This window comes from Manis javanica, chromosome 6 (assembly GCF_040802235.1).
Source record: "Manis javanica isolate MJ-LG chromosome 6, MJ_LKY, whole genome shotgun sequence".
Classification (NCBI taxonomy): domain Eukaryota; kingdom Metazoa; phylum Chordata; class Mammalia; order Pholidota; family Manidae; genus Manis; species Manis javanica.
This window is the reverse complement of record NC_133161.1, coordinates 108436544-108453164: the sequence shown is the minus strand read 5'-3', so window position 1 is coordinate 108453164 and position 16621 is coordinate 108436544. Positions and strand designations below refer to the sequence as shown.

Sequence of the window (16621 nt, the reverse complement as noted above, 5' to 3'; positions counted from 1 at the left end):
GGCCAGCAACCCACCCCAGCAACAAACCCTAAGGACCCTTCTTGGGATGGGAGAGAGCCTAGACTTCCACGTGGACAGAACCGCTACAGCGTGACGCACCCACAGCACAGGCACAACGCATGCAAGCAGCCAAAGGCCAAGTGGAGGAAAAATACAAGTTGAAGATTTTTATGAAAAAGAAAACCCCAAGACTCCTATACATTAGTTATGGTTACTTATCTCTGTGGTAAATCAACCAGTAATTCTGGAAGGAAAAATTCCAAATATATGACAGGTTGAGGAGAATGGTTCCTTGATTTCCAACTTTAGGAAGCCATAATTGACAAGTTAACATTGTGTCAGTTTAAGGCTAAGGCCAGCTTGGATACACTTGTTTATGGGGTGAAGTGGTTCCCACCTTAAGGTTAGTTAAAACAGGGCAATGCATTGTTACTTGTGTGTGTGTGTGCGGTGGTAATTTTTTAAGATCTACTTAGCAAATTTCAAGTATACAGCTCAGTGCTGGTAACTACACTCACATATGTCAGATCATCAGAACCTATTCAGAGTGACTTAGCTTTTATTTATAATGATTTATTGCTTGTAATTTAAAAAAAGAACTTAAAAGTCAAAATGACAAAAGAGTAAGAGTTCTCAAACCGTGGTAAAACAGATACAAGTATTCATTTTTTAACTCCTAGGATTTTTCTCCATTTTAAAAATCTACCCAACATCAAAAAAATTAAAACCACATTGCTGGCCAGTCCATGTTGGGCTAAGGGCTTCACTGGCCTGCTCTGTGCCTGTCCGGGGACCCCCAGCTTAAGATGGCTCTTGACCCAGGACTTGGTGGTGTCTGGGAGCCCTGCCCAGCTAGGCAAGGGAGGGCAGAGCCATGCAGGCAGCTGTGCGCCTGTGGCCGGCCCTTCCTGGGCAGCGAGCTCAGCACTTGACGGTGCCAGGGGCTGCAGCTTTAAATAAACTTGGACAAGTCCATCTGGGCCAAGAGCACCAACTGTGCCTCAGGAAGACGCTGCCAACAACAGGCCCACAGGGCCCCTCAGGCCCCAGCCCAGGCCATTCTCCCTCCTGCCCCTGCCCCGCTACAGCTTACCCCTGCACTGGCTCAGCCTGCCCTAACCAGGCCAGCCTACCACAGGCTCCCCGGCATCCCTCAGTGGGCTTGGCACCTGGGGGCCCCCCAAAGAAGCCAAAGCCCTGCTGGCCCCAAAGGGTGGGCCCAGCACACTTGGGAGCATTCCCCTCCTCTCCAGGCCCCTTTCCCCCACCACCCCAGCTAGGCTCCCTCACCCACTCATGCCAAGGACCTGGGCTCAGCTGCTCCGGCACCCAACAGCATCTTCCAGAAGCTGCTCAGGCTCCTGTTGGCGGGGGAGGAGCCTGGCCCCCCAGGGCAGTGGGAGACCTCCAAGCCTCAGCAGGTGGGTGGCAGCAGCCTGGGAACCAGTCCCTGCTGGAACCAGAGGTCTGGGCTTGGGCCGCTGGAGCTAGGGAGGTTCACAGAACTGTAAAGGAGGGTCAGCGGAGTGAGCATAGGGCAGAGGAAATGTACAGGAAAGGACCCAGAGGTGCCTGGCACAAGGGCCCATGTGCTCTCGGCAAGCAGACAAACAACAACAGGGCACCTAGACCAGGTGACCTACCTCCCACTGCTGCCCACTGCCTCGGAGAACCACCTCCCCCAGCTGAGGACCCCGGCCCAGCATCCCATCCTCACCGGCCAGGACCCAGCCAGCCTCTGGAAGCACCTTTCAGGCCTTGTTGTGGGGCCTCAGCAGTGCACACTGTGGGTGTACTGGACCCTCACTTCCCTCTGCTCAGCTCTCCAGGTGTCCCCACCACCCTTTGGGCAAGGTGCCCAACCAGCTCCCACCAGAGGAGGAGTTTCTAGGTGCAAAGGGTCTGGGCCCCCCACGTGCCCCCACAGGCTTCCCCAATGGCAGGGCTCCTAAGCCCCCAGGGCTGACCCCCTCCAAAGAGGAAGCCAGAACGGGAGATTAAGCACCCACGCTCTTCCCAGTCCAGCTGATCAATTATCAGCAGCCATCACCAACACAAGCTATCACCACAGACGTTTTTTCAGAAAATGAAAACAAGGGTCTGCCAAGAATGTAGGAGGAAACCACCTCCCTGGGCAGCGCTGAGGATGGAGGAAGATGGGCTCTGGCTGGAGCCTGGGGATTCGCGAGTTCCAGAGCCGGGCAGAGCGATGCCAGGCGCAGCTACCCAGATCCACAGAGGAAACGGCAGGCCAAGGAGGAGCTGTGGGGTCTCTGACCCGGGGGACAGAACCGGGCCTAGAGGCCCCACGCCTATCCTGTGGCGCGCAGAGCCCACGAGCCACCTGTTCCCCAGCTGAAAGGAGCCTTCAAACCCCCAAGCCCTTACCCCATCCCCGCCTCCATCGAATAACTCTCCGAAATCCGCCTGCCTCGAGGGCACTGAGAACAGGGGCCGTTCAAGCTTTCCACCTCGCCCGCTTATCCCCTCCAGCCTAGTAACCTGGTCCAACCTCCCTGACCTCGACCCCTAACTCTTCGGGTTCCTCTTTCCAGAGGATCTAGGGAAACCTGGGGGACCCACGGCAGAGACTGTTCCCACGCGGCCCAAAGAGCAGCAGGCAGCCCCCACCACACCCGCGCGGAAGGAGCCACGCGGAGGAGCAGGCGCGGAACAGGTCCCGCCGCCCCCGCGCCCGTCTCTCGGGTGGGGGTGCTGACAGCGCGGCAGCGGCTGGGCGACCCCCTGGCCAGGGCCGCCCCATCTCCCGCGCTCTAGGCCCCGCGGCCGCCCCCGCGCGCCGCTACTGCCTGACCTCCCGCCGCCAAATGCGTCACGTCTGCCCAGCGCCCCGGGCACCTGCTGCCGCCCCCTCCGTGCCTAGCCCTATGCCCCGAGGCCTCCTGCGGGCAGGGCTGGGCGCGTCCGAGACCAGCGGCCGGGCCCGGGACCTGCGGTCAGGGCCGCGCGGGGCCGTTCGCTCCAGGCCCCAAGGCGGCAAGAGCGGGGGCGCGCGGGGCCGCAGTGCGCCCGGAGCCCGCGGCGCGGAGGGTCCTAGTCTCCGGGCCCCCGCCCGGCCAGCACTTGCCGCGGCCCTTACTTGCCAATATCCTCGTAGAGCTGGTACTCGTCGGTGAAGCGGGTGCAGGTCACCGTGGTGGCCATGGCGGCGACGGACCGGGTCGGCGTGCGCTCTGCTTCGCTCGGCGGCGGCGACTCCGGCTCCCGCTCGCGGGCACGGCGGCGACTCCGGCGCGGGCGCGGGCGACACCTTGGCTCGCAGCGCCGGGCGGGGGCCGGGCTGGGCTGCGCCGGGCGGCGAGCGCACGCGAGATCCGCGCGCTCGGTCCTCTCCAGGAGCGCGCCGCACACCTACGCGCGGGGAGCGCGGGCGCCGCTGTCACTGCCGCCCCGCCGGTCTGCGGTCCGACGCCCTCTGCACGCGCCCCGCGCCCGCGCCCGCACCCACATCTACTTCCTGCACATGCACACGCGCCCCGCACACGCACATGCGCCCCGCACGCGCTCCCCACCCCCGCTGCGCCCGTACACCGCCGGCACCCATGCACCGACCGCCTAATCCGGCTTCTCCACTTCCTGCTGGCGACCCGCCGGCACATACGGGCGACTACACACAATGAACCCGACCACCTCTCTCCGTGATGACCCCCCTCGTCTTGGGCACCGCTCTCCACCGGACTCATTTCTTACACACCCCCACATCCCGGGAGGAGATTCTGCTGGACCCATCCTGCTGTTTCCACCTCTGCACATCTACACAGTACAGTCCCCTGGCAGAGCTGCACAGGAGTCACTCAAAGAAGCATGCACACTGCGGGACTCACTGGGGGTGGGCTCCAGGCTCAGGCATGGGCTCAGTGCCCCCCGGAATGGATGCTGGGGTGTTTAGAACAGGAGTCCCAGGATTCTGCGTTTGGACTTCAGGCCCACAGCCAGGGAGAGAAAGGCTTCCCTCACAGACTCCGCCCAGGTAGGGGACACAGTCTTCTCTCCCGCAGGCCTCCACCACCTGCCTGCCTCCTGCTCTGGCCTGGGAAAAGAGGGTCCATCTTTAAAGTGACCCTGGAGCCGAGGAGGAGAGAGGAAGGAGGGGTCAGGAGAGTCTGGGCAGACCCCATATCCCACCAAAGAGCCTTCTCCCAAGGTCCTACCCAGGCTCCTTCTGGAACAAGACTTCAGACCCAGTGAGGATCCCTCAGTGGCCTCCTGCCACCTCCCCACTTCTCTGAAGGGCCAGGGTACCTCTGGGCAGAGCCTGAGGAAGGAAGTTTCAGAAGCCAGCTCTGGATTTGGGCTGAGAAGCTGCCCTAACACGAGCCATTCAGTGCACAGTGGGTTCTCCAGGTACAGTCTGGGCCTGTCCTGCTCATGTCCCTCACCTTGGTGGCCACCCTGGCCCCAGAAGTCACAGTAAATGTTTCCTGGATAAAGGATCATATGAAGGGATTCTGGGGTGGGGGCAGCCAGGGCCTCCCCTACCAGGATGACTTTGGTACACAGCTGTCAGGCAGATTAGACCAGGTGGTGATCAGTCCACAGCCAGAGTGGTTTTGCAAACCCAACTTGCACTGGGAACACTTTGGGTAAAGGCAAGTCCCCAGCGGGACATACATGAATCCCAGACTTCCCTTTGGGTTACAAACAGGGGCTTTTAAGGCAAAATTATGTGTGAGGGCTGCAGGGCATGTGAGCAGCGTGTGCACGCTCTTCCGACTAGCCAGTGCTGAGGTGACGGGGGATGGTTTCAGGACTTAGTCCGGTCTTTGGCTCCAACCATCTGCCTCTGCGATGTGAACTGTGGGTAGCCTGCCTCATAGGTCTGAGTTCCTGCGAAAACATCTCAAGAGTACACTATTGAACATCTGCCTGCACTTTTGAGAGGGAACCCAGGTGCTGTGCAATGTGTGCACTGAGTCCCCTTAGCCCACCTTTCCTGAACCTCCCCTGCTCAGGTTCACTGGTCCTACTACTAAGCACTGGGGCCTCTCTGTGAGCTTCTCCAAAGGGAGCCACTTGTTCCATTTCATGGGAGACTTCCCAGGATCAAGGCTCCATAAGAAGTTGGGGTCACCAAAGGGTGAGATTTGAGAACCAGTGGTCCCCTGGGCAGCCCCCCTCTGGGCTGAAGCATTGAAGGCACTAAGCAGAGCAACCCCAAGGAGGGTGGGAGGGCAGGGTGACAAGGATGCCACACTGTGGACTGGGTGAGCTACCAAAGGGACCGATACACTGCCTGCTACACAGCTCACCCAAAACCCTCCTCACAGGACCTACTTCCCACCTTCAGCCCAGAGGGTTCCTCCCCACACAGTGGAAAGATGAAAGGGAGAAGGGCTGCCAGTGTAGCTCTGGAGTCCCAGCCCCAGAAGCCCTTTCCTCTGGTTTTGGCAGCCCCGCCCCTCTTCCAGGAAGGGCCCTCCCCTGTCCACGCCCCCACGTCACCCCCACCTCTACCACCCCTTATCCTCTCTAGCTGGCTCTCATCAGCCTGGAGGGCTCTCCCTCCCAGGTGGCAGCTGGGCGGGTGTGGGAAATATCATTCTGGGAGGCTATTGTTAGGACAGTTACCATGGCAATAAGCATCACACCTGCAGAGCCCAGAGTTCTGCACATGGGGCTCATTCTCCCAGGGAAAGCCATGGCCTGCCCTGTCCCCACTTCCAGAGGTGCTGTCATGGGAGAAATGTCACTTCCACTCACCCAGGCCCAGCCATCTGCCTGGAAGAGCAGGCTGAGGTTCCCCAGAGCAGGAGGACCCCAGTCCATGAATCAGCAATCATCTGGCTCTTGACATGGCAGCCCATGCAGGACACTGTACCAAACATATGGGGAAATGACAGTAATAGTGGTGATGTTGGGGGGTGGTGATGGTGGTGGTAGTGGTGGTGGCGGTGGTGATGGTGTTGGTGTTGGTGATGGCGGTGGCGGTGGCAGTGGTGATGGTGGTGGAGGTGGTGGCTATGGTGGTGGTGGTGGCAGTGATGGTTGTGGCAATGGTGGTACTGGTGATGGCGGCGGTGGTGGTGATGGTGGTGGTGGTGGTGGAGGTGGTGATGGTGATGATTAAGGCCATAGCTATCATTTACAGTATATCAGTACATATTAGAAACTCTTCTAAAAGTCAAGCACCCACTACTTCAAATAAACCTTTCAGCATCTTGCAAGATAGGGGTGATTGTTAGCCTCCCTTTATAATGAGAAAACAGGACTCTGTAACTGGGCTCAGGTCACTCAGCTAGTCTGTGGCAAAACCAATATTGGCATCCATGTCTGCCTGACTTTATAGCTGGTGCCTTTCACCACTTCACACTGCTCAAGTGTGACTACTGATCTTGTTCGTGCAGTACACTGTGCCAGCTTTATGCAAAGTTCTGCCCAGGACCCAGGCCACACGAAGAGTGAGGTGGACAAGGTTGCTGCCTTCCCCAGGCTCATGCCAAGAACAACAAGAAACAACCAAGAAGACATTTAGTAGTGATATTTGCTCTACATAGATTTAAAAACAAAGTGATTTGCTAGAGAGAGTCAGAGTGGCAACTTCAGCGTGGGTGCCCAGGGAAGGCCTCTCTGAGGAAGGGACACTTAAGCTGAGATCTGACTGACAGAGTGGGGCTAGCCTTGAGGGGATGAGGGAAAGAGCATTGTGGGTGGAAATAGCAGCTGTGTGTGCAAAGGCCCTATGGCTGAAATGAAGGCAGACAAGGTCCGCAAGACTCCGCACTCTGTTGTTTGTTCATCTGCTTGACAGCTGAGAATTCTCAGGGAGTCTGAGTCACCCGGAGGAGACAAGCTAAGTAATAAAGACAACCAGTAAGCCCCTGGACATGGGCGCATCTCAGGCCTGTGCAGGAGCTCAGCCCAGGATGTGAGGCACAACCCCCCCAGCCTTCTTTCTCACTAGGCAGCCAAGCACGAGGTGGGAAGAACTGTCTGGGCAGAGGATGTTACTCCCAGTCGGCTCTGTGGGGACCCCTGCTGAGGGTCGGGCTAAGCCCTGCTCCCAGTACCTTTCCCAAGCCTCTGGCTGTCTGGGGCCCCCTCCCCAGCCCTCAGGTGGTGGCCTCTTCTGTCCAGCTCCACCATATCTCTCTTGGTTGTCAGCCCTCCTGGAGATGCCTCAGACCCTGCATCCCAGAAAGCCAGGTGTTGTCCCAAGCAGCTTGACCAGGTGTCTCCATTAATCATCTGCTCAGGTTAACGGAGCAGCCGACAGAACACTGGTGTCCTAAATGTCCAGGAGGGGCCAGTGCTCCCCGCTGGTACTTCCCTCACGTGAATACCTGTTGTCATGGAAACTGCCTTCCAGCATGATCCTACACTCAAGCCCCTTCTGTGCCCACCCTCCCTCCTGAAACACAGGGGACATGCTGAAGTGTGGGACTGGCTGTAGGCCTGGGGTTCCCAAGACAGACACAGTGCACATGAGCCAGGGACTTACACAAAACAGAGACTGGTTCTCTTCTCCCCAGACACCCAGAGGTAGCACCCCTGGTGCTCATGGCTGCTCAGCTCCCCAGGACCCAGGCTGTCTCCAGTTCTGCTATGGGTGGCTGACCCTTGTCCCAGTGCTTCAACACAGAGACCCAGCCACCACATCCACATTCCTAGTAGCTGTACTAGTAGCAAAATAGATGATGGGCAGTGGGCAGTGGGCAGCTTTTTGCCACATGACCCTCCCCAATTACCCATCGGCCACAATCTAATCATGTGACTGCACAGAGCTGGCGAGTCACATGCAAGGCCAAGCATCAGAGGCCACCCCCATCCCAAATTCACATCTCACCTCTTCTTCAGTGGGACACCCACAGTTCAGCTCTGTGGGTGTCAGTCTCAGGGGTCCCCTGTCTATATAGCCCCGGGCTGCTGACACAGCAGGGCTGTGAGCCTCCAGTTCTGCCCTCGGTCAGGAGACTCTGCACTGTGATGGATGCCAGGCTTTACTGCCGAGCAGGTGGGAACACTGAGGGAGAAAATGCTTAAATATAGCACAGCCACTTTGGAGAACTGTTTGCCATTTCTTACAAAGCTAAACAAATACCTTCCATACAACTGCTAATTCCTCTCTCAGATAGTCACACGCAGCCCCCCGAAAAGAAACACAAGCACAAGAATGTTCATAATAGTGGAAACTGGAGCAGCATCAAGCCCACATGCAGAAGTGCAGGTATGCAAATTGCTGTGAATGAAAAAGAGTGACGGCCCACACTCACGACGACAGGCAGAGCTTCTCAGGGCCACAACGCAGCAAAAGATGCCATACACAGAGAGTACATACTGCAGGTCTCCTCTGCAAAATTCCAGAGCCAATCCATGGGAAGGGAAGTGAGAAAAGTGCCTGTGCCCAGAAGCTGGCATAGCACCAGGACTGACTTGGAGTGGCCCGAGGGAATTTTCTGGGATGGTAGAAATGTTCTATATTTTTTGGTGGTTATACAAGTGTATACATTTGTCAAAAACTTAGCAAACTTAAAATCGGTTCATTTTTATGTAAAAGTAATTTACATGCCAGTTCCTCTGGTGTTGGTACCAACTGAGGAGCACACATGTTCTCAGTCACACGGGACAGTCCCAGCAATCGGCAAGTATCAGGAGACAAAGCAAATCTCAAGAGCAGAAATTAGTGACAACAGTGCAATGAAATCAGACATAAACTACGGGAGCCATAAATCTACCTTGCAGGAAATTCACATTATAAACTATGGGGACTTCAGCAAGGAGACCTACAAAAGGACACAGGAGAGAGCGCTGTGCACACCAGCCAGAGGTGCGGCCCGACCAGCGGGAAACCAGCCCAACAAGACGATGGAGACAGGAGAAATAACCAAGGACCCCACGAAATGGAAAGTGCTGAGCTGGATGAGACCAAATGGGAATCGGTGAATGAGAGGCAGCCAGCCCCTGATCAGTGATACCAAGAACTACACCTGTGAAAAAAATTTTCAGCAGTAAAATGGAGAAACTTTTGGCAGGTCTGGTCAATAACAAAATCCCTAAACATAGGTACAAAAAGGCAGACAAACATGAAATAAGACTATAAATGACACTATGCACAAGTTTTTACAAAAAAATGGAAAAACATAGTTGAAGTCATAGTTTTTCTAGGAAAATATAAATGACTTATATTGACTCAAAGTAAAATGCCATAGAAGAAATGGAAAGACTGTAGTGAACTTTGCACAAGACTGTTCTCGCTTATGATTATTTCTTCTACCAGAAAATGAGAGCATGGGAAAGAAGGGAAAGCAGACAGGCCGGCAGCCCTGGGTGGGGCCCTGAGCCCCAAGCCCCCCAGGACCCAGGGCACCGGGCCCTCAGCTGGGGACAGAGAGCGCCAGCCACAGAGGCAACTCCCCTTTGATTCTTTCGTTTTCCTCAGGCCTGTGAGCCTGGAAGGACCTGGCCCCATGCCCTCCATCCCCCTGCATGGCGAGAGACCGTGCCTGGGTGGCAGGCGCCAGGATGCGGGAAGGGCTCTGTGCATTTGGTGGGGCCTGGGTGCCCTGTGGGGCTCAGTTACTCAGGTCTGGAGAAAAGAAGGATTTGTAATGAAGACACGCACAGTGGTGCTGTTTCTAACTGAGAAAACTAGAAACAAGCCAGATCACCCCCACCCCACCCCAGGGACTAGCCTGGCAGATACAGAGAGGAGGGGATGGAGATGCCAGCCATGTGACCTGTGGGGAGGGAGAGCTCCAGGGAGACAAGAGCCTCATGCATGGGGAGGAACCAAATATAAGGCAGTTTGCACACAGCAACCATAATCATAGGGCCTTGAGGCATGCACTCCTCACAAGTGTTGGCTGGCAGGAGAACAGCCGGAGTCAGAGTCACCAGGGAGGCCCTCCCAACCGTCACCCATGCCCGGCGCAAGCAGGACTTGGGGCATGGAGGGTGGAGAAGTGAGGGGGTGGAGATAGCCCCATGTGCCTTACCTGGCCTGGGGGCAGGTGAGCAAGCAGGGGGCATAGCGCCCCTGCAAAGCCTCCGAGATGGAATCCAAACTTCAGACCACGGACCTTCACACCAGAGACACACGCCTACCTCAGAGTAGTTCACGGCCTCCTCTACAGAAATAGAGGCGCGGTCACTGGAGGAGGGGAGGTAACACTTGAAACTCCCCCTGGAGGGCCACGCTCCTTGTCCTGCTGAAACTCCCTTGGCCCTCCTCTGAGGTGCCCCCATGTTCAGGGTCCCCTGCTCTGACAGTCATCACACAGGGGTCCTGAGGGTGGTTAGAGGGAGGAGGTCAGCAGGCCTGGGTCCTGTAGAGCAGGACCCTTCTTCCCCTTGCAGTCAGCCTTTCCGTGGTCAGAAGCAGCTTTGCATAAAACGCATGGCCCCAAACCCCGTCCCCATTCCCTGCAGGCCACCTGGGCTTGGGGGCTCCCTGAAGCAGAGGACTACTAAGACCCTCCATGCAGCCGGAGGGCGGGGCCTCAGCTGGGCCCCCACCAGCAGTCAGGTGATGTCAGCCGCTTAAGCAGCCTCAGGGCAGCCCTGAGGGTCATCCAGGCAGGCTGCCCTTCACATTGCCTCAGGCCGGGCCTGCTGGACAGAGCAGCTCCACCCAGCTGGGGCCCATCAGAACGGCTGCTCCCAGGGCTGCCTGCAGTTGTTGACCTCTTCAGGACCCAGGGTCTCCTGAGTCCTCTGGACCTCCCCTTTCCCCAGTCCCCACACCCCCAAGGGAAACTGCTGAGGGCCACACTCCTGCTGTGGACAGTAGGGTTGGGAGGGCCAGAGAGAGGGGCATGTTGGGGGTAAAGGCATTGAGTTCCCATAGGGGTGTACGGGAGAGCCCCCCTGGAGATGGGGGGTGGGGAGGGCCCACAGGTCAGAGCAAAGATGAGAACTGCAGGAGCAGCACTGGGCCATCACGGGAAGGAGGAGTAGGAGCCACCGCCTAGTGAATGTCACCAGGAGGGGAGAAAGGGCTCAGTTATGGGTCTGCAGGGGAAGCCACTACCTAGGAGACAGTCTGAAGAGGAAGGGTCAGAGGTGAGCAGCAGCAGGCAGAGGGTGAGAGGCCAGGAGGGAAGAGCAGCCTGGGTGCCAATGCCAAGACTTTTCCAGGCAGAGAAGTGTCACTGAGAGGGAGGCCAGTGGCCGGTGTGCAAGGAGGGTGTTGGGGGGACAGAGCACTGCCTTATCTGTCAAGAATCTGACTTGTCACTTCCACTTCTAGACAATGACTAGCTGGTATCAGATTAGCCTTTCCACCATAAGTAAACACAAAACTAGATAAAACGCATGGAACTCATTTCTGGCCATGGGCGGCAGACAGTGCCAGACAACATGTGACTGCGCGGTTCTGGCCTCAGAACAACTCCTGGCTGTGGCACAGGGGTCATAGTGACCTGACGAAGCAGAGACAGGGCTGGAACAGGAGAAGCAGGAGTGTGCAGGCAGGACAAGGGACCAGAGGGAGCCTCGGGCTGGCCCTGGAGCTCCTTGTGGGCCTGGGAGCCCTTAGCTGGAGAGCTGTGCACACACGGCAGTCTTGGGTTGTGCCAAGTCATGGGCCCTTAGGAAACACCCAGGATTCTCCAGGATTTGCCGTATCGTAACAGCACAAAAGCAAGCCTAGACAAGTTCAGACCATCAGCCAATGGCTGAACTACCCACAAAAAGAAGTCAACCTTCTTCAGAGGAAGTTAACAGAATCTTGAGTTTTAGGACATATTAGCAAAATGTCCAGTATTCAATTAAAAAAACAACAACTAGGTGTACAAAGAAACAGAAAGATGTGACCTCCAGGCAAGGAGAAAGCCGTCTGCAGAGATAAGACTGAACCCAGGACACCCGGCCACCCTCGCGCAGGTAGTTCAGAGAATCAAGGGAGATGTGGCCTTAATGAGTGAACGAGTCGGAAATCTCAGCCCACAAGTGGAAGAAATATATATACAAACAGACCAGGAGAAATGGTTCAATCTGAAAATTAGAGTACAAGGGCTGAGGGGAAGGCAGCCATACCAAATGGTCCACACACAGGTGACGAGTCTCAGAAGAAATGGTGTCAAGTTGAGGCCGACTCCAGTATTTGAAAACACAGTGATCAAAAACTTTCCAATTTGATGAAAAACATTTTTACATATCCAATAATCTCCACAAACCCCAGTCAGAGTAGTATGAAGAGAAACACACCAGATACACATGGTTCTGAAAAATCAAAGAAAATACTGAAAGCAGCCAGAGAAACAAGACACCTTCCTTATGGGCAGACCATTGCCAGAATTATTACTGAGTTCTCATCAGAAGTGATGGAGGCCCAGTGACAGTGAAATGACATAACCAAAGTCCTGAAAGGAAAAGCTGTCAACCCAGAAATTCTCATCCACTGAAAACATCCCTAAAAACAAGGTTAAAGTAAAGACGTTCATATAAACAGAACTGTGAGAATTTGCTGACAGAAGGCCCACAATATAGTACAGGTTGTGCCCTGGGGCCAGGAAGAATGGCACAGACAGGAACTCCCATCTAAAGGGAGGAAGGGAGAGCCGTGGGGTGACATGTGGCAGGCCCATCCTAGCCCTACCACAGCGCTACCTTGGCCTCATTTGCAGGCAAACACGGAAGCAAAACAAGACATTCACAAAGTGGCTGGCCTGACCCCTTCAGACCAACAAGGCCTACAAGGCAAAGAAGACAGAGGATGTCCAGGTGTGACGAAACTGCACACATGAGTCAGCTAAATGCAACATGGGATCCTGGAGTAAACGCAAAGCTCACGAAGGACGTTGTGGGCAACAGGCATGGTGTACCTCTGAGAGTGACTGGGGCCGGTTTTATTTCCTGATTCTGACAGTTTTGCTGTGTGTTTACATGAGAGGACCCTGGCATTGCACATGGATGGGGGATAGTGAAGCATTGTCCCTACAGCTTATTATCAAATGTGCCAGAAAAAAACATGAATACAGAGAACAAGGCAAATGGAGTAAAATGCTAACAACTGGGGAACTTCGTGGAAGAGTGGAGCTCAACGTTTCCATGAATTTTAGATTATTTCAAAATTAGACATTAAAAAAATAAACAGCTTTCTGGGCAAGAACGAGGACAAGAGGGCAAGAGAATGGATCAAAGGCCCAAGAAGGTGGCTGATTTTAATAATTATTTTGACTGCAGTGTAATATATATACAGAGAGCACACAAGTCACAGGCATGCAGATGCAATACACCACTGCCTCACCCAGCACCCAGGCGGAGAGACAGAACAAGGCCTGCATGCCTGGCCTCCAGCCTCGCAGCAGCCACAGCATGGGAGGCTCAAACAGCTGGAACTGTAGAGTATTTCCTTGTGTGTTTGGTTTTCTCTTCAGTATCATGTCTGTGTTTCAAACACGCTTCTGTGTCTGGGAACAGCAGTGTATCCACTGTAGTGATATTTCCGGTCATGCGCCCATCAGGCACTGTGGACACCCTTACTCACATCTCAGGACACAGGTGTGCATTTACACTGGCAAAGACCCAGGCCTGGAATTTCTGGGCTATTGGTGGTGAATGTGCCTCCCTTTAGTGGACACTGCCAAATTTCTCAAAGTGGTTGTATCAAGTCACATTCCCAAGAACACAACCTGAATCCCAGCTGCTCCACAGTCCCACTAATAAGGACTGGCATTGCAGGATTTTTGGCCATCCAGGTGGCCGTTACACTGTGCTCTTAACTTTCACTGCCCTGGTAACTGGAACACTTTCTCATGTATTTTTGGACCATTTGGATGTCCCTTTTCATGAAGTTTGGTTCATCTTTACCCCATTTTTTAAACTCATTGTTTGTCTTTTCCTTATTCATTTGTAGAAGTTCTTTATATATCCTAGATCAGAGTCCTTTGTTAGATAGCTGCACTGCGAATGTCTTTTCCCATTCTGTGGCTTACCTTTTCATTCTCTTGCACATTATTAATGGTCTTTGACGAATATAAGCTCTTAATTTCAAATTGATCAATTATTTTCTTCAATGGCATTGTGCTTTTTATATTCTATCTAAGAAATTGCTACCTATCCCCAAGGTCATAAAGATATTTTTTTTCCCTACAGCTTTATTGTTAATGCCTCAGATCTAGTTGTACAATTCTTAGGAATCAGGTGTGTAAAGGAGGCACTAAGACTTCTTTCCATGCAGGTACCCAATTCACCCAGCAGTTAAGTTTGGAAAAGACTCTTCTTCTGATTTATAAGCGCTATGTTTGTCATACATGTGTGGGCCTCCTTCTAGACTCTGTTCAGTTCCATGGATCTATAGTCTGGCCTTGACCAAGGACCAGGGCTGTCAGGGTAATCACAGCAGCTTTGCTCTGAGTCTGATGCCTGGGGCACAAGCCCTTCAGCTCTGCTCTTTCTTCTCCTGCAATTCATACCTGTTCTTCCTCCTTTGCAACTTCAGATAGATTTTAGAATCAGCTTGTCAATTTCACACACAGATGCTGACATCTTGGGGGAGTGGTTACTTTATTCAGGGTGCAGAGGATTGAAATTATTTCAATATTGTATCTTCCAATTCATGAATATGGTATATGTCTTCCATCTATTCAGGTGTACTTTAATTTACCTCAGTAAAATATGGGCCTTCCTTGTTTTTGATGACCATGACAGTTTCAAAGAGTATTGGCCAGGTATATTATAGGAATCTCCTCTGTTGGAATTTGTCTGATGTTTTTCTACTGTTAAGACTGGGGTTGTAGGTTTATGGGAAAAGGATCACAGAAATAAAGGTCCAGTTTAGTTTTATCACATGATATTAAGGGTACATACTAAGAAAATAATCAAAAAAATTTTTTCCTGAAAAAAAAAAATTTACCTCAGTAAAGTTTATAGTTTCTTGTGTAGAGGTTTTGCATGCCTTGTGTTACACTTATTCCTAGATAGTTGACGTTTTTCAAATATGACTGTGATAATTCTTGAAATATGTTTTAGTTGTTACTGGTATATATAAAAATTTTTAAATATTTGCATTATAGCCAACAACTTTGTTAATTTCGCACATTAATTCTAGTAAGGTGCCTGAAATTCTTTTGGCTATTCTCTGTCCACAATAATGTCATCTGTGAGTAATGACTATTTTACTTCTTCTGACTTCTTGCTCTTCTCGCCTCTGTGCTGGCCAAGCTCTCTGGTTGATGTTGAGTAGCAGTGGTGATTACAGATACCCTTGCCTCACTCTGAATCTCCAGGGAAAGTTTTTAGTATGTCATCATGAAGAAGGACTTTTGTAGACATTCTAACGGAATAAGAAAGTTCCCTCTACTACCAGGATATGATAAGAGTAATTTTAATATTTTAAAGTGAGTTAAAACTTACGGCTTAACCATATGATCAACTCCATCGCCACTGGATGTGCTAAGAGGCAAAGAAGCCAGCAGAGCTTCAGCAATTCATGGAGAAGAGTAGAAAATTGTAACTATAGTGCTGGCAAAACAGCCAGGACTCAGGAGGCTGGAAGCCCCAAAGTCTCATCCCCCTGAAGCATTTACATGAATGTTGATACATGTGGTGGGAGGCTGAGAAGCAAATAAGAAAGTCAGTGAGGAGCTGAGTGGAGTTTTCAACAATCTCACGCTTAAGAAGAAACAAAAGTGGGATCCCAGGGTCTGAGTGGGGCTTGGGGAGGGCTACATCCTAGGAATGGGCATGAGCCAAAGATATACATACTGCAGTCCTGCCTCATGTACCTAGATTAAGATAGTCTGCCCGCACTCCAGCTGCCCCCAAATGGTGAGAACCCTCTCTGGAGAATGGCAATAGCATCCACAACCTCTACAATTTCTCAGGGACAATATCAACATTCAAGTTAAAATTGCCAGACCTTCCAGGAAAAAGCCCTCAGATGACAGGTACTGGAGTTATCAGACAGACTTTTAAATAACCCTACTAATATTTTAAAGAAAAACAGATGATAAGATGAAGACTTTCACTAGAGAAAATACACACACATACATAAATTCTAGAGCTGAAAACACAATAATTGACCTCCAGATATAGTCAATGGGTTCACAACGGACATGAAGAGGATTAGAGGAAGGGGTGGCACAGGTGGGACAGGAGAAGCCAAAGCTGGTGCACACAGACTGCAGGTAGGAGGGACTGGGGCCTGTGAGAGGTTCTAAACACGCATGGCAGGAGTCCCGCGATGAGAAAGATAGGGGACACAAGAAATACAAGAAGATATGGTGGCCGATAATACTGAAAACAAATGAAAACCATCAGTCCACAGATCAAGATGAACCCCAAACAGGGTAAATACAAAGACAGTCTTAAAAGGAGCCAGAGTAAAAAGAAATAACTACAAAAGGGCTTCAAAAGAGGAACAGCCAGACATAGCAAACTTTTTCAACACAAATGAATAGTCACAGGGGAATAAAATAACATTTTTAAAGACCTGGAAAAAATAATTACCAACCTAGAATTCTATAGAAGGCTGTGGCAAAAGCATCCTTCAAAAGTAAAGGTGAAGAGAAAATAAATCTGGCTTCTTGGCCGCTTAGCACTACTAGCTCTAGGCTCAGCTTCTCTGCCTAAGTCAGAACCCAGAGGGCCTGGAGGGCAAGTGGTGTGCAAACACCAGCTCACCTCTCTCTAATTCTCTCTTTGGAAACCTGGCTCCTCA

At 52.6% G+C, this 16621-nt stretch overlaps 1 protein-coding gene across 8 annotated transcripts in view; it reads right to left on the bottom strand.

Annotated features, from left to right (window-relative positions):
• CAMK2B (calcium/calmodulin dependent protein kinase II beta) overlaps positions 1-3492 on the bottom strand; it is an 84663-nt gene extending 81171 nt beyond the window's left edge. For 2 of the 8 annotated variants that reach the window (XR_005053807.2, XM_036990942.2), the window contains exon 1: positions 3101-3491. Coding sequence is in view for 7 of the 8 variants with exons in the window: in XM_036990942.2 (XP_036846837.1) it covers positions 3101-3165 (65 nt within the window). In the remaining variant the exon portion in view is untranslated. Of the gene's footprint in view, positions 1-3100 lie in introns of all 8 variants that reach the window. The other 6 variants (XM_036990939.2, XM_036990940.2, XM_036990941.2 and 3 more) reach the window with 5 other exon arrangements.
• Positions 3493-16621: the final 13129 nt, after the last annotated feature.